Source organism: Blennius ocellaris, assembly GCF_963422515.1.
Source record: "Blennius ocellaris genome assembly, chromosome: 13".
Lineage (NCBI taxonomy): Eukaryota > Metazoa > Chordata > Actinopteri > Blenniiformes > Blenniidae > Blennius > Blennius ocellaris.
In genome coordinates, this window is record NC_137662.1 from 4,998,898 (window position 1) to 5,011,517 (window position 12,620).

General features: G+C 39.4%; 1 protein-coding gene across 1 annotated transcript in view; it reads right to left on the bottom strand.

The window, feature by feature from the left end:
- Positions 1-12,620, bottom strand: part of anapc1 (anaphase promoting complex subunit 1) — a 46,078-nt gene that overhangs the window by 9,942 nt on the left and 23,516 nt on the right. The window contains exons 33-45 of the mRNA XM_080508034.1: positions 12,005-12,145; positions 9,765-9,917; positions 9,610-9,691; positions 9,371-9,462; positions 8,166-8,300; positions 7,618-7,700; positions 7,226-7,304; positions 6,854-6,928; positions 5,784-5,836; positions 5,469-5,616; positions 4,958-5,154; positions 1,456-1,542; positions 194-311 (exon numbers count right to left, since the gene is read on the bottom strand). Of these exons, the coding sequence (XP_080364160.1) occupies positions 194-311; positions 1,456-1,542; positions 4,958-5,154; positions 5,469-5,616; positions 5,784-5,836; positions 6,854-6,928; positions 7,226-7,304; positions 7,618-7,700; positions 8,166-8,300; positions 9,371-9,462; positions 9,610-9,691; positions 9,765-9,917; positions 12,005-12,145 (1,443 nt within the window). The remainder of the gene's footprint in view (positions 1-193; positions 312-1,455; positions 1,543-4,957; positions 5,155-5,468; positions 5,617-5,783; positions 5,837-6,853; positions 6,929-7,225; positions 7,305-7,617; positions 7,701-8,165; positions 8,301-9,370; positions 9,463-9,609; positions 9,692-9,764; positions 9,918-12,004; positions 12,146-12,620) is intronic.

The following is a 12,620-nucleotide window of genomic DNA, read 5'->3' on the forward strand; positions in this document are numbered from 1 at the left end:
TTTTGAGGTTTAGATTGATGTGATTGAAGCTATTGATCCTCTTACTATTCAGCTGGAAACCAATAAAACATTTTTTTTTTGTTTTACTTGGTGCAGGAGTATTACATTGTGATTCAGGACTTTGTTACAGTTGCTTGACGAAATTCTTACTTCATTCAAGTGTGTGTGTGTGTGTGTATTTGTGTGTGCCAACCTTGTAGGTGACCTCTAAGAGGGCGTAACAAGGCTTCAGGGAGTCCACGTCCACAGGGACCAGCAGGCGAGGCTCTGCAGCCAACACGACCAGGTGCCGCAGGGCCTGCAGGTGATATCTGTAATAACGGAAACAATTAATATAAAAAAAAATTGCTTTTTGTAAAGAACAATCACAGACTGACGCTGGATTGGTTTTCTCCTGAAATCATTCTTTTAAGCCACAGAGAATGTCAAAAACCTCCCATAAACTGATGTGTCATCATTTATTTGAAAAGCAACGACGGTTTAAAGTTTCATAATGTCTACTTAAGAACACAGAAAGGGAACAGAAAGCCATGATGCTCATAAATTGTCATAAAGGTCAGGGTAACTGAGTATTTAGAGTGAAACATTAAATTACTGAGGGTGAACCTTTGAAATAAACTGTTTAACTGCTTTGTTTCTACGTCTACCCTTATTATTTTTATCAAACGGAATAAACAATTTAAATACAATTAAAACGTAAGACTTATCAAGCAAAATGGGAGACAAAAAAAGATTGTCTAGACGAGGCGTGTCAAACATAAGACGTGAAAACATCCAGCCGTGAAACCACCAAGCAAATTGAAAAAATGGCAATAAAACCATCATTTTCAGCAGACATAACACAACACTGAGACTTTATGTTGATGTTGGCGTAAATTTCACTGTAAATTGAGAAAGATTTTGCAAAAAGTCTAGAGTGTGAATTTAAAGGTCATCGTTGCACTATTTACCAGTGTGGCCAACTCTGATATGAAAGACTGTTTTAAATATAAATGGATTAACAATTATCAATGGAACAAGATATTGTGTAAGGACATTAAACCTTAGATTTTGGTTCGAGGTACCTTTAAAAACGTTTTCACTCTCATAATGCAGTGAAAGGTCAACTTTAACAAAGAAATACTATCGGACAGACATGTATTTTAACACTTTAGATCAGTGGTGTCCAACACATTTTAGTTCAGAGGCCACATACAGTCCAATATCATCTAGAGTTGGCTGGATTGGTAAAAAAGTCCCATAATAACTTTTAAATTTCAACTTTACAATTTGTCTTTGTGGTAGCGCAGAGTATACAGGTACATGATGCAAACGTTTATATTTCTGCAAAAATGAAACAATTCCGGGTGAAAACGACTGTCAGCCAATCTTAATGATACTTTCTGTTGCAAAATACAGTGAAATGTCAAAAGAACAGTTGCAACTCCTGCTGTTGCATATGTGTGTTGGTCTCACCGGTTGTCGGTGCTGTGAGCAGGGAAGTGTGGGTACAGAGCGCAGAGCAGAGCAGCGATGGCCGAATTGGACGTGCTCAGGGTGTACCTACAACAAAACATCATGACACCGTGAAAATACGTCACATAAACACTCATCAGCCTCTCACTGTTTAACACCGACTTCTACAGACGGACGTATAGAACACAGCTCTGCCGACTGGTTTTTAACGACACTTTACCCTTTTCGTTCCATTATTTAAATCAGGTGTGTATTGTAGTGAACATAGTGACAACACAGCCTGTTCAACATAAAGAGCAGGAAGTTAAGAATCTAATTTGAATAATAGATTCATTAAAGTAATGTCAGGTCAGATGATAAATGCTACTCATGCTCAGGAGGGACCTAATGAGAGTACTTATTAAAAGTCAACTGAGATAAAGGATGCAATCCTTCATTTAATGGCCGCTTACGTCATGAACAAATGATGTGAGACATTTTTCTACAAATTCACAGGTGAAGGGTCTAAAGCAGGCACTTGATGCAAAGGTGATAACAAAAATAAGCATATGAAGACAGATATATTTTGGTGTTTTTTCTCATTTGTGTAAATTCCAAATACATTGTTCAACAATTGACATTTCAATAATACAATCCCTGGCACAACTTTGCCAAATACATTTCTCCAACATTTATACATTTCACACAAATCACGGCACAAACGTCACTTCATGACCAAACATAAGATGATGATCCTTTTTGTTACATAAGTCGATAAAGATTGTAAAAAGAGCACTGCTGATTTTAAACTATCCCTTTTTTCTGGCTTGTTTTCTCCGAAAACCTTCAGCACAGTCCAACAAAAAGCAACACTTGGAACTACTGTTGTTCTATTGGCTCTAAAAATGTGCGTTATCACACTTTATTAGCAGCGTCAGGAAATCTGTACTCGACATGTGACCCATGATAAATATTTTGCAAAAACAGTGGGAAACGGTAGAGGACTAACTGCAGCTATGAGGGACAGGAAAATCCATAACACTCGAGTTTGAATTGGGAGCAAATCCAAAACACGAACAGAGTAGAGAAAGGACATGTAACCCGTACTGAGAAAAGGCAGAAGATCTTTGGTATAAAAAAAATCTGTATTATGGAGTAGTGTTCATTACTTTGGACAATACGGAAATAAAAACAGTTTCGCTTCAATTTTCAGCTTAAGAATGTTTTCAAAAATGAGAAGAGAAACTGAGCAAGCGGAAAGAGTGAATGAAGGGAGATGAGTAATGAGCCACGAGACAGAGGTTAGCGAAGAGCAAAATAAAGGCGAGAGGATGAATGACTGTGATGCACCGTAACGATTATGACGAAATGTACTGAAAGATCTGAGTGCAGACGAAATGACGGACGCCAGGAGAGGATTGGTGGCATCACTCTGCTATCCGGCGCAACCTGCAAACCTCTGCAGACCCGCGGCGAAGCGCTCGTGATAATACACACTTTGGCGGCTGGCATTCAACCCAGCAGTCCCTGCAGCTGCAACGCGGCTTTCAGCCGACAGGTCTGAAAATAAAGCGCGACCCAAATAAATTCAAAAGGTCCATCTGATTACGGCTGAAGGTGGAGAGACATTTGCAACACGTAATGAGAGTGGGAGCCGTTGTTTCACTTGAAAATACCCGGGCTGAGGTCGGTGGCTGCAGGAACCGGGTTTGGGTGTGTGTTTATGAATGCCATTCATTACGATCAAGAGCAACACTTAAAAGCATATTTGTGTGTATATGTGTGGCTAACCCATGCCGAGTGTGCGCATTGCCCTGGGTGTTTCCCAGAAATGGTGCGATGGGTGTGTTCTTTTTGTTTGTGTTCACCAATTTAGATGTCATCAGGCCAGTTTGGAATGGAATTAGTCTAATGAAAAATCCGGCGAGAATAACCAAAATGTGGACACTATTCATATATTAGTAACGCTGAGCACACAGAAGGGATGCAGGTTTTGAAGTCACACAACTTGTTTATGTTCCACAATGATTTGGTAGGGTCGTTTTTAAAGTGTGTTGGTGGTTGATACTTGTAGAGATTGGGCCAATTTGTTTTCCATGTTTTAGTGTGTCTTATTGTGTAGCACTTTTTGATTGCTGTCTGTGAAAAGTGTTGTACAAATACAACTGAACTTATTTAAAGAACACGATAGTAACGTACGAAAACTTAACGTGGAAATATCTGGGGGTCAGACGACGCATTTTTCCATCATGACATTCTTCTCTCAGTTTTTTTTCTTCTTGTCCAAATCAATTATGAAGAAATTCAGTAATGATAAACTGGGAGTTTATTTTATGATTAAATTGTTTTATGCCCTATAAAAATTGTGTCTTTCAATAATGTGAAAAACATTCGGGCGTTTAACATTCAACCAACACAACAGCATGAAAAAGCATCCTCATCCTCTTATACTTATAAAAACACAAGGTGTAGAAGCAATGAACTTTGTTTTCCTCATAGTCAGTACCTTTAGAATTAGAGTCTCATGTCTTATTCTTTCTTTGCAGGAAAGACAATTACAGCCCAGATATGAACAAATTAGTGAACCACGTCGAAATCACTGCACTTTGTGGGACCACATTTAAATCCCACTTAACCTGAGTCAATCCTGCATGAATTTTCATGGTCACATGTGAAACATCAATTCATCTGCTGGAAAAATCCCTTTCTTCCCATTTGCTAGTGTCCAGTTATTAAGTAAAACTAAATTAAATATTTGCCCGTGCTGACTACAAGAAACTACTGAGAGTGTATTCATAGAGACAAATCCAAATCCACAGTAAGAATCAGTAGAGCGAAGTGCTGCATTCAGGAACATTGAAAGTACATCGTTTGTCAGAAATGTTATGACGAGAAGAAAAATACGGGAAAAACACCAGCCTTCCTTTAGAGTTATAGTCGAGGAAAAACATGCTGCAACAGTCCGTACATAAAAGGGAATGTATGTAGAGGAATTAAACCTCTATTCATTACAGCTGCAGGAGTGAACATGGACATGACAGAGGAGCAGAGTGGGTGGCCGAATGGGGCCATCAAAAGCTTTTTGACCTGAACAAGCAGTTCAAAAATGTAGGAACTGTTTAAAAGAATAACAGAGGGGGAAGCTGTAAAGTTTTTCATTGATGAAGCTTGCATGGGGTTTTTTGGGGTGCCTGGCAAAAATGTGAGGATTGAGAACAACCAGATGATTACATTTCATCTTTTCGGCATCACTTTAGTAATAAAGTCTGTTTTAAGTGATCTGAATTTCAACACACTTCGATATATCTTTTATACATGTGGACACATTAGCATTTTCCTGTTCTGATTTTCGTTTTGAAAATACAATAACAGAAAAGGCTTGATTGTCTCATTTTGCTCACCCTGCTTTTTGCCCTATGCTTCCATCACCCCGAGTCTGATGAAGCTGTTAAGGAGATGAACGCTGCGAAAATGTCCATCCACTGAGCTTTACCTGTGCGTAGTGATTCCGTGTATTGCTCACCTGCCCCCTCCCAGGAAGAGCAAACCCAGCGCCATGTGATGCGCCATGTGGAAGCCATAGTTCATCTCGCCGCCTGTTCGCTTGTGGAAGAAGCGGCAGAGCTGCAGGACTTTCAGGTTCCCCGTGCCGGCCATCACCATGGACATCGCCAGCAGAATCATCGACAGGCCCGTCTGCAGGTTATAAAAACCTGTTTGCTGGAGAGACGAGAACCCACGGTGGCAGAGGAACAAAGATGTTATGCCCAGGAGTTCTTTTGGAGGATTATGGCTGTGGTTGTTCGTGGGTGAACAAGATGTCTATCTTTGAAATGTATGCGTGAGGCTTACCCATTTATTATTTGTGCAATGATTGCATCTGATGATGTTATGGGTATAGGGCCATCTTACAAATGTAATATTCTCACACAATTAACTCAAATTCAAGCAGGTTCATCGTAACACATCAACACAGTTCACACCAAACAGGGAGAAATATGTATATTAAAAAAAAAAAAAAAAAAAGCAGTTACCACTGCAGATGTACCAGCAAACGACATGATCTTCATGAAGTTTCTGGCAAACTCGTAGAGACAGTCAAAGGCATCGGAGTTGGCGGAACCAGCGAAACGCAATCCCAGAGCCATACAGGCGCCGGCTGTGATGTAGTCCTGGGCTTGACTGAGGGAAACGGAGCAGAAAATCACGTATTGAGCTTTTAGGGCCACTGTGGAGACACGTCAGTGTGCTAGCTATAGAATATGGTGATAACAAATCATGGGTTATTCAAATTTACCCTCAATATTCAAACTTCAATCACGTTCTTAAAATTACTGACAAATACTTACGTCATTGTCTCCATGTTAATGTCCTCTGAAGGGTTAAATGTTCCCCTCATGATCTACATGGAAAATACGTCATTCATTATTTGGATCGAATGCAGCGTTTCGCATCAATCACCAATACTGTTGCAGTCTATTATTAGTATGTCCAAACACAGTTTCTAAGTTTAATAAACCTAAAACCCTAGTGAAGGCTGGTTTATGCTACCCTGGGCCTTATTTCTAGTTGCTCAAAGGCATGCTGTCAGAGTGGGTTTGTAAAAAGATGCACAATGCATCAGCTATAAGAGAAGTTTTCAGGACAATTGGAAAAGTAATTGTTTGGTTTTGTGAAAATAAAAATGTATTTCATTACGTATGCTCTGAGCAACAACAACAACAAACAAAAGTTTAAATTTAAATGTTACTCAGGATCTATTCTGGAGGTCCGGCCCACCCAAGATGAAATTGGGCAGTATGTTGCCCCTGAACTGAAAAGTATGTGACACCCCTGGTTCATGGAACTAAAATGCTTTTTTTTTTAAATGCGATGACAAAAACAAAATGTTTTGAAAGTATTTACGAGACAACTTTCTTGTCTTTGATTATTTTGCTATAAAGCAAACCGATTTAATTTAATGACTGCGTCTATAATCGAGCCATTACCTTTTCCTGACCAAAGACTAACTCCTGTTTGTCTGGAGTGTGAGTTTCACTCTCACACGCCTCCGTGTTCACAAATATTGCTTCTTCACTAGGCGCCGTTTGCTCTTCTTCTTAATCTACAGAGCCTATTTCTCCTGCTGAGAAATCCACTTGTTCTTTGGATACATCTGGTAAGAGCGACAGAAGGATGGGCTTGAATACACTGAATGTATAAAGGTGGTGTCACGCAAACTTCAGTTACACTGTTACAGCTGCACGGACACTAATTTTTCAGATACAATCAGCCACCAGAATTAAATCTTAAATCCTGACAAACTTTAATAAACCTCATAACTTGGGACTTCTCGACAAGTTTTTTTGATGGCATATTTGCGGCACAAACTCCAAGTGTGACGACTCACAAGGGTGTGTGACTGTGTACATTTTCTCACCTGGGGTATGTTACTCTTGACCCACTCGGTGTTCGGGAGGATTTCATCCCACATGATAATACACCGAGCGAGAGTCTGAAGGGATCGGAAGAAGAAAGAAAAAAAAAAGGAGGCAGGGTAAGGTGTTAAAAATTGATTTCACACACAGACACGCAGACACACGCAGACACACACACACACACACACACACACACACACACACACACACACACACACACACACACACACACACACACACACACACACACACACACACACACACACACACACACACACACACACACACACACACACACACACACACACACACACACACACACACACACACACACACACACACACACACACACACACACACACACACACACTGACCCTCAGAAGCAGAAACTCTGGCTTGATGAAGTCCAGGAGGAACCAAGTGTCGGGAGGTTTCAGCCAATCAGCAATCGACCTGATGGACCAAACCAGGGTGAGAAGAGGGGTGTTAATATGGTTGCTCAACACCCTCTCCACAGACAGACAGCCTCAGATGAGACCTCTTCACAGTGGGAGCTGCAGGACTCTTGGTCATTTCTTGTTTACGACAACGCTTGTTTTGAGAAAGTGCTGGTTATTGTGCTCTGATATCTGCATGGAGTGATAGTGAAGTATAGAACAACACACTTCAGCCATATGGCTGTGGCAGAGTGATCAGATACAATGTTTATTTTCAAACAGTCTCAGATTTAAATACAGGCTCAGAAATCCAACATATAAATCTGTACCTGTTGTTGGTCTTGAGGTAGATCATGGCGAGGGCCAGCGTGGCCCCCGGACACGTCACATCAACATTTATAGTGTCGCCCTCCTGAAAGAATAACAATTGTTGAGTCTGGTTTTTGAACGAAATATTTCCTAAAATTTCTTATATGCCATTGTACCACTTGCACAACCCTGTTACACCTACATAAAAAATATATCTACCCAGAAAATGTATACTATATGTTAAAAAACATAGGTCACTATTGATTCAATTTTTGAGTCGTGAAAGGATGTTGACCGAAACAATGTGCGACACACTGCCTTTTACCTCAGTAATGGTCGTGTGTAGTATTACGATTGAGGAAAGCTGCCTCAGCCAATCACTATCAGACAATTTGTATTGTCAATAAAAGATGGAAATATCTGTCACACTGGAAAATTCAAACGGCATGAAAGACTCTTATGAAACATTTCAAGGAAAACAGACGGAAGCAAATAGCTGCATGAATTTCCTCATTTTTCATTTGCAGATTTTACATTGGGACAGTAAAATAGGGAATGGTTTGTGCACCTTGATTTGGTAGCTGGGGGACTTGTGTCTCTCCCTGCTGGCCCCAGCCTGAGCTCTGCGGTGGCCTCCAACCATGTACTGATACAACTGCTCCGGCACGTTCAGGTCAGTCATCCCAATCAAGTTGCTGCCGTGCTTCAAAGAGAGAAAACAAGGGATCAGACATGATATAATGGGGGATTACTGTGAAAGTTTTGTGCAGCGTTGAAGAAAGAAGACAAATCAAGAAGGGTGAAAATAAAAAGTGAACTTGTGGAGCGGTTTACACAAGAAGAGGGAACATTGGTAAAGATAAGGATTTGAAGGCATCAGTAGAGGTGCAGAAAGAGTGTGAGGAAAGCAAAGAAAGGATAAAAACTCTCCATAAATATGAGGAAACCTGACAGAAAAAGAAATTATGAACTTCCGTGAGAAACTTAGTTTCTTTACTTTCTCATCAACTGGCAAAACTGCTGACTCATCTAGCAACACATAGCATCCATGAAAAAAAATCTGCTATAACCAGATCTTTAGGGGAGAACGTAGAAGCGGGGATGTCTTTTCAAAGTATGATTTTATTGTATATTTAATTTTATGGCCAAAATCATGAAATCAACATTGTCTTACTGAAACTATTCAGGTTCAAGATTCTGAATTTACTCTCAGTGTAATAAAGACTATTTTAAGTTATGCCTTAGAGGTGTAACAATTCTAACATTCACGTACTATACATTTTTTTACTTTACTTTCTTAAGACGGAGCAAATATTTCAAATTGAAAGCCTCTGACTTGTGCAAGAAGAGTTATGTTTTTGACTTCCTATTGATCCAAACAGGATCTAAAAAAGAATGGTGGTTGGAAGTGGGAGACACTATGCAATATAAAACAAAAAACATTTCAGGGAAATACAGGTTTGTGGGAATTCCTGTTGGTGAAAATTGTCTAAAAGACCCACATCTTCTATATAACAGATGTTTCTATCTTGCCTTACTCTAGTTGTACTTAATTTATTCAGTTTTGTCTTGTTTTATCTCTGTATATTTCATTGCTATGCACCGTGACAGTGGAAATGTATTTCGTTCTCATCATGACACATGGTTCAAATGACAGGAAAAGAAGTCGAAATTCAGTGAACAGAAATCCTGCCCACCTGCAACTCACTGCATTTTACAACATCAAAGATTCTTCAGCAGCTATTGCTATGTCCAGAGGAGTGTGCCACTCACCCCGAGGCAGACCATTCCCAGGGCGAGTCCAGCGGCCAGTGAGTAGGACTCTCTGTCCGTACAATATTCCATCTCCGGCCCAGGGGGCCGCCCTGCCGATTGAAAAGACATTTTGTTTTCGCATGAATACATGACCAGAAAAAGCTCAAGATATAACGTTTATAAAGTCTCAGCATCACTGATTCAACCCTTCTGTTGATTCGGGTTTTACTCATCATGCAGTCGCTTTTTAAACACACCTATTTCAGAGAGCAACACTTCAGCATTGTGTCTGTGTCCTGTTCCCTGGTATACGAGTCCGATCCCGATCACAGCGGCAACCTGCACAACGGACAGATTGAATAAACACGATACACGGAAATGAACACATTCAAACACACGCTCTCGGGCTTACCTCAACGTTGTGTGGTACATCCAGCTCGGTGGAGGTGGGTGGGAGGAGGGCAGGAATGTGAATACCAAGCAGGCGGGTAATTGACATGTCCATGGTGCCCAGTTTGGCCGAGGAGACGCCCAGGAGGAGCCCGATGCTGGTCATCTCGTGACCCTGACAGACACAAGGACGACCATTGGAGAATTTCCACAACAGGAACAGCTTTACTATTTGAAAGCTATGAACCGTAACGTTTCAATGTGCAAAGACACTCATTGCTCAAAACACTGCTAAAGGTACGGATGCATTGAAAGTAAAACTGTCATTAAGAGAATGCTGAATGAGAAATGTTGGATTTCTCTAGTTTTATTTGTATAAATATCAAATAGTGTAGCTGTATTCTCATACATGTTCAGTGGAGATCTGATGTAAAGAGGATTTACTGCTAAAATTAAGGAGAAATAAGAAATGATATTAAACATTATTCACTAAATCTTGCAAGTTAAAAATTGAGCTACATATTGGTAAAAAAAAGTAGTCCTTTCTTTGTTCTCAAATAATTGTGATTTCTCGTTAAGTTTAGGCGGGATTCCAATTCTAAAAGATGCACCTGTGTAATCTTGCTGCTGTAAAACAAATGACTTCCAGGGTAATAATTGGTTTCAACTGTGACTTCAGGAGTTTGATGGGCTCTGCATGACTGACATGTTTATTAGACCCCTGCATGCATGCCTGTAAGCACATGTCTGAATAGGAACAGCATGAAATATGTCTATAAATAGCAGGATTCTGGTTTAACATAAAGACAGAAAATTTGATTACTGTTATACTGATTTGTTGTTTAATAAACTGATTTCTGAGATACTTGTTGCTGGCAGTTAACACATATTTGTGAGGTATTGGAGTTTGAATGTTCAATTGAATGTCATAAATGTCATTATGAAGCGATTAATTGAAGTCATATCTCATCATACTTCAGATTTGTATGTAAATGGCTGCAGCAAGATGAACTAACAGGGATGCATACAAGAAACACAAAAAAACCCAATTTGATTTAATTTATTTTAAGTATAGCTGTAATTTCTCTTTCATGATGAGAATAGAAATATTAAAAAAAAATGTCATGTATACATCTTTCATTGAGAGTAGAGACTATCAACAACACACAACTATAGATAAAAAGGAGAGAAAAAAACCCAAGACGTTATTATCTTGGCAGAAATAAAAGTTCATATTTCTGACATACCAATGGGGACAAATATTTCATAGATAAACTGTTACAGTTTTTAGACACACGGTTGATTTACTCTTATAATAAACTTAATCTTAATATACACTAAATTGATTCTACTTTAAATCTGGCAAAACTCCATTGAAACTGCAATTCCACATTAAGTAAAATAAATAACTGCCACTTTATAGTACTGCAGTGTCTCAGTTGTATATCGCACTTTTCAACTCAGTCAGTTATTTTCACTATATGAAGAGAGGAAAATTGAAAAGTCTTTTTTATTCTATAGGATGCAAAACCTTCATCCTGGTTGCAGTGTTCTAGTTTTCATTGATATACCATAAACCTTAACTATCTTCTGGAGTTCTTGCCGTTAATATTTCTTGCTCAGCACTCTGCAAGACTGGGTTCGATGGTGTTTTAAGTAGATTAATGATAATATGCTTAATCATTATTATCTCCAGGCGTATAAAGGAGAGAATGCACTCTGATTATCATAAGCTGCAGCTTCAATTCAAGTTCTGAACCAAAGTGAGTGATTTTTATTTATTTTTTTAATTCTTGAATGCAGAATGTCTAAACTTGGAGAGGATTTGCTGGAGTGGCTCCTATTTGTTCTTCAACCACATCTTTATGCTGACTTTTTCTGGTTGAGAAGAAAAAAGAAGAAAAAAACTCAGACTGGGGCTGCAGCATCCTGTTTTTCTCACCTGAAAGCGGGAAGAACTTTTTTCAGAGTTCTCAGAGTTTCAGATTGACTTGCCCCCAGGCTCGGAGGCTTGTTTACTTCTCTCACTCACACTCATTCAGAGAGAAGTGTGCACGTGTGGTTTGTGTGCAACTTAATGAGAGTAAATGTTTGCATCTCGGTATGAACTGTGGCGAGTTCATTGTTTTTCCTTCTTGCCATTGTTTGTGAGAAGGTAACTTCAACGATCTCTGCAGATTTATCCATCTGTGCAGTGAACAGTGAAGGACGACCATTATCTACTCTTCTCCACTGTTTGCCTTGGTGAGGGTGTTTGTGTACCTTGGTGAGGTAGTCGTGTATGTTCAGCGTGGCCAGTTTGGTGAGGTGTCCATTCAGTCCGAGAGCCATAAGGAAGCCTGCGTATTCATTAGCCAGCTCAGGGCTCTTTGGCTTGTTGTAGGCAATCCAAGCGGAATCCACCTTAAAAGAAAAGTGGGACATGTTTATTTGTACAAGACACGGGAAGGTTTGTTTACAGCACAAGAATGAGAAGGTTTGCAATGCAAGCTTACCAAACTGGTGCAAGAGGGTTTTGTTAAGCTAGCAGTAAATGCAAGGAGGCAATTTAACCAGAATCTCAGTGCTCATGTCTATTTCAACATACCAACTACACTATGAGAGATATTAAAGGAAGCCTATAGGAATCACCTGTCATTTGTCTGTAACCATCAACAAAGGAGGATTACAAATTATTATAGACTAGATAAGTAATAGTAAATGTATAAGTAGAACAATTAAAGAAAAATGTGGGTATTGAATGTCCACATATAAAATTAGAGGTATGTAAACAAGCCATTTAGTTGTTGCCAACATAAAGGAATAAAATCACAAAAATTGGGGGAATATTATGTCTTTTTGCTGATAAAAGGTCATATTTCTTGCTTGAAATCAATAT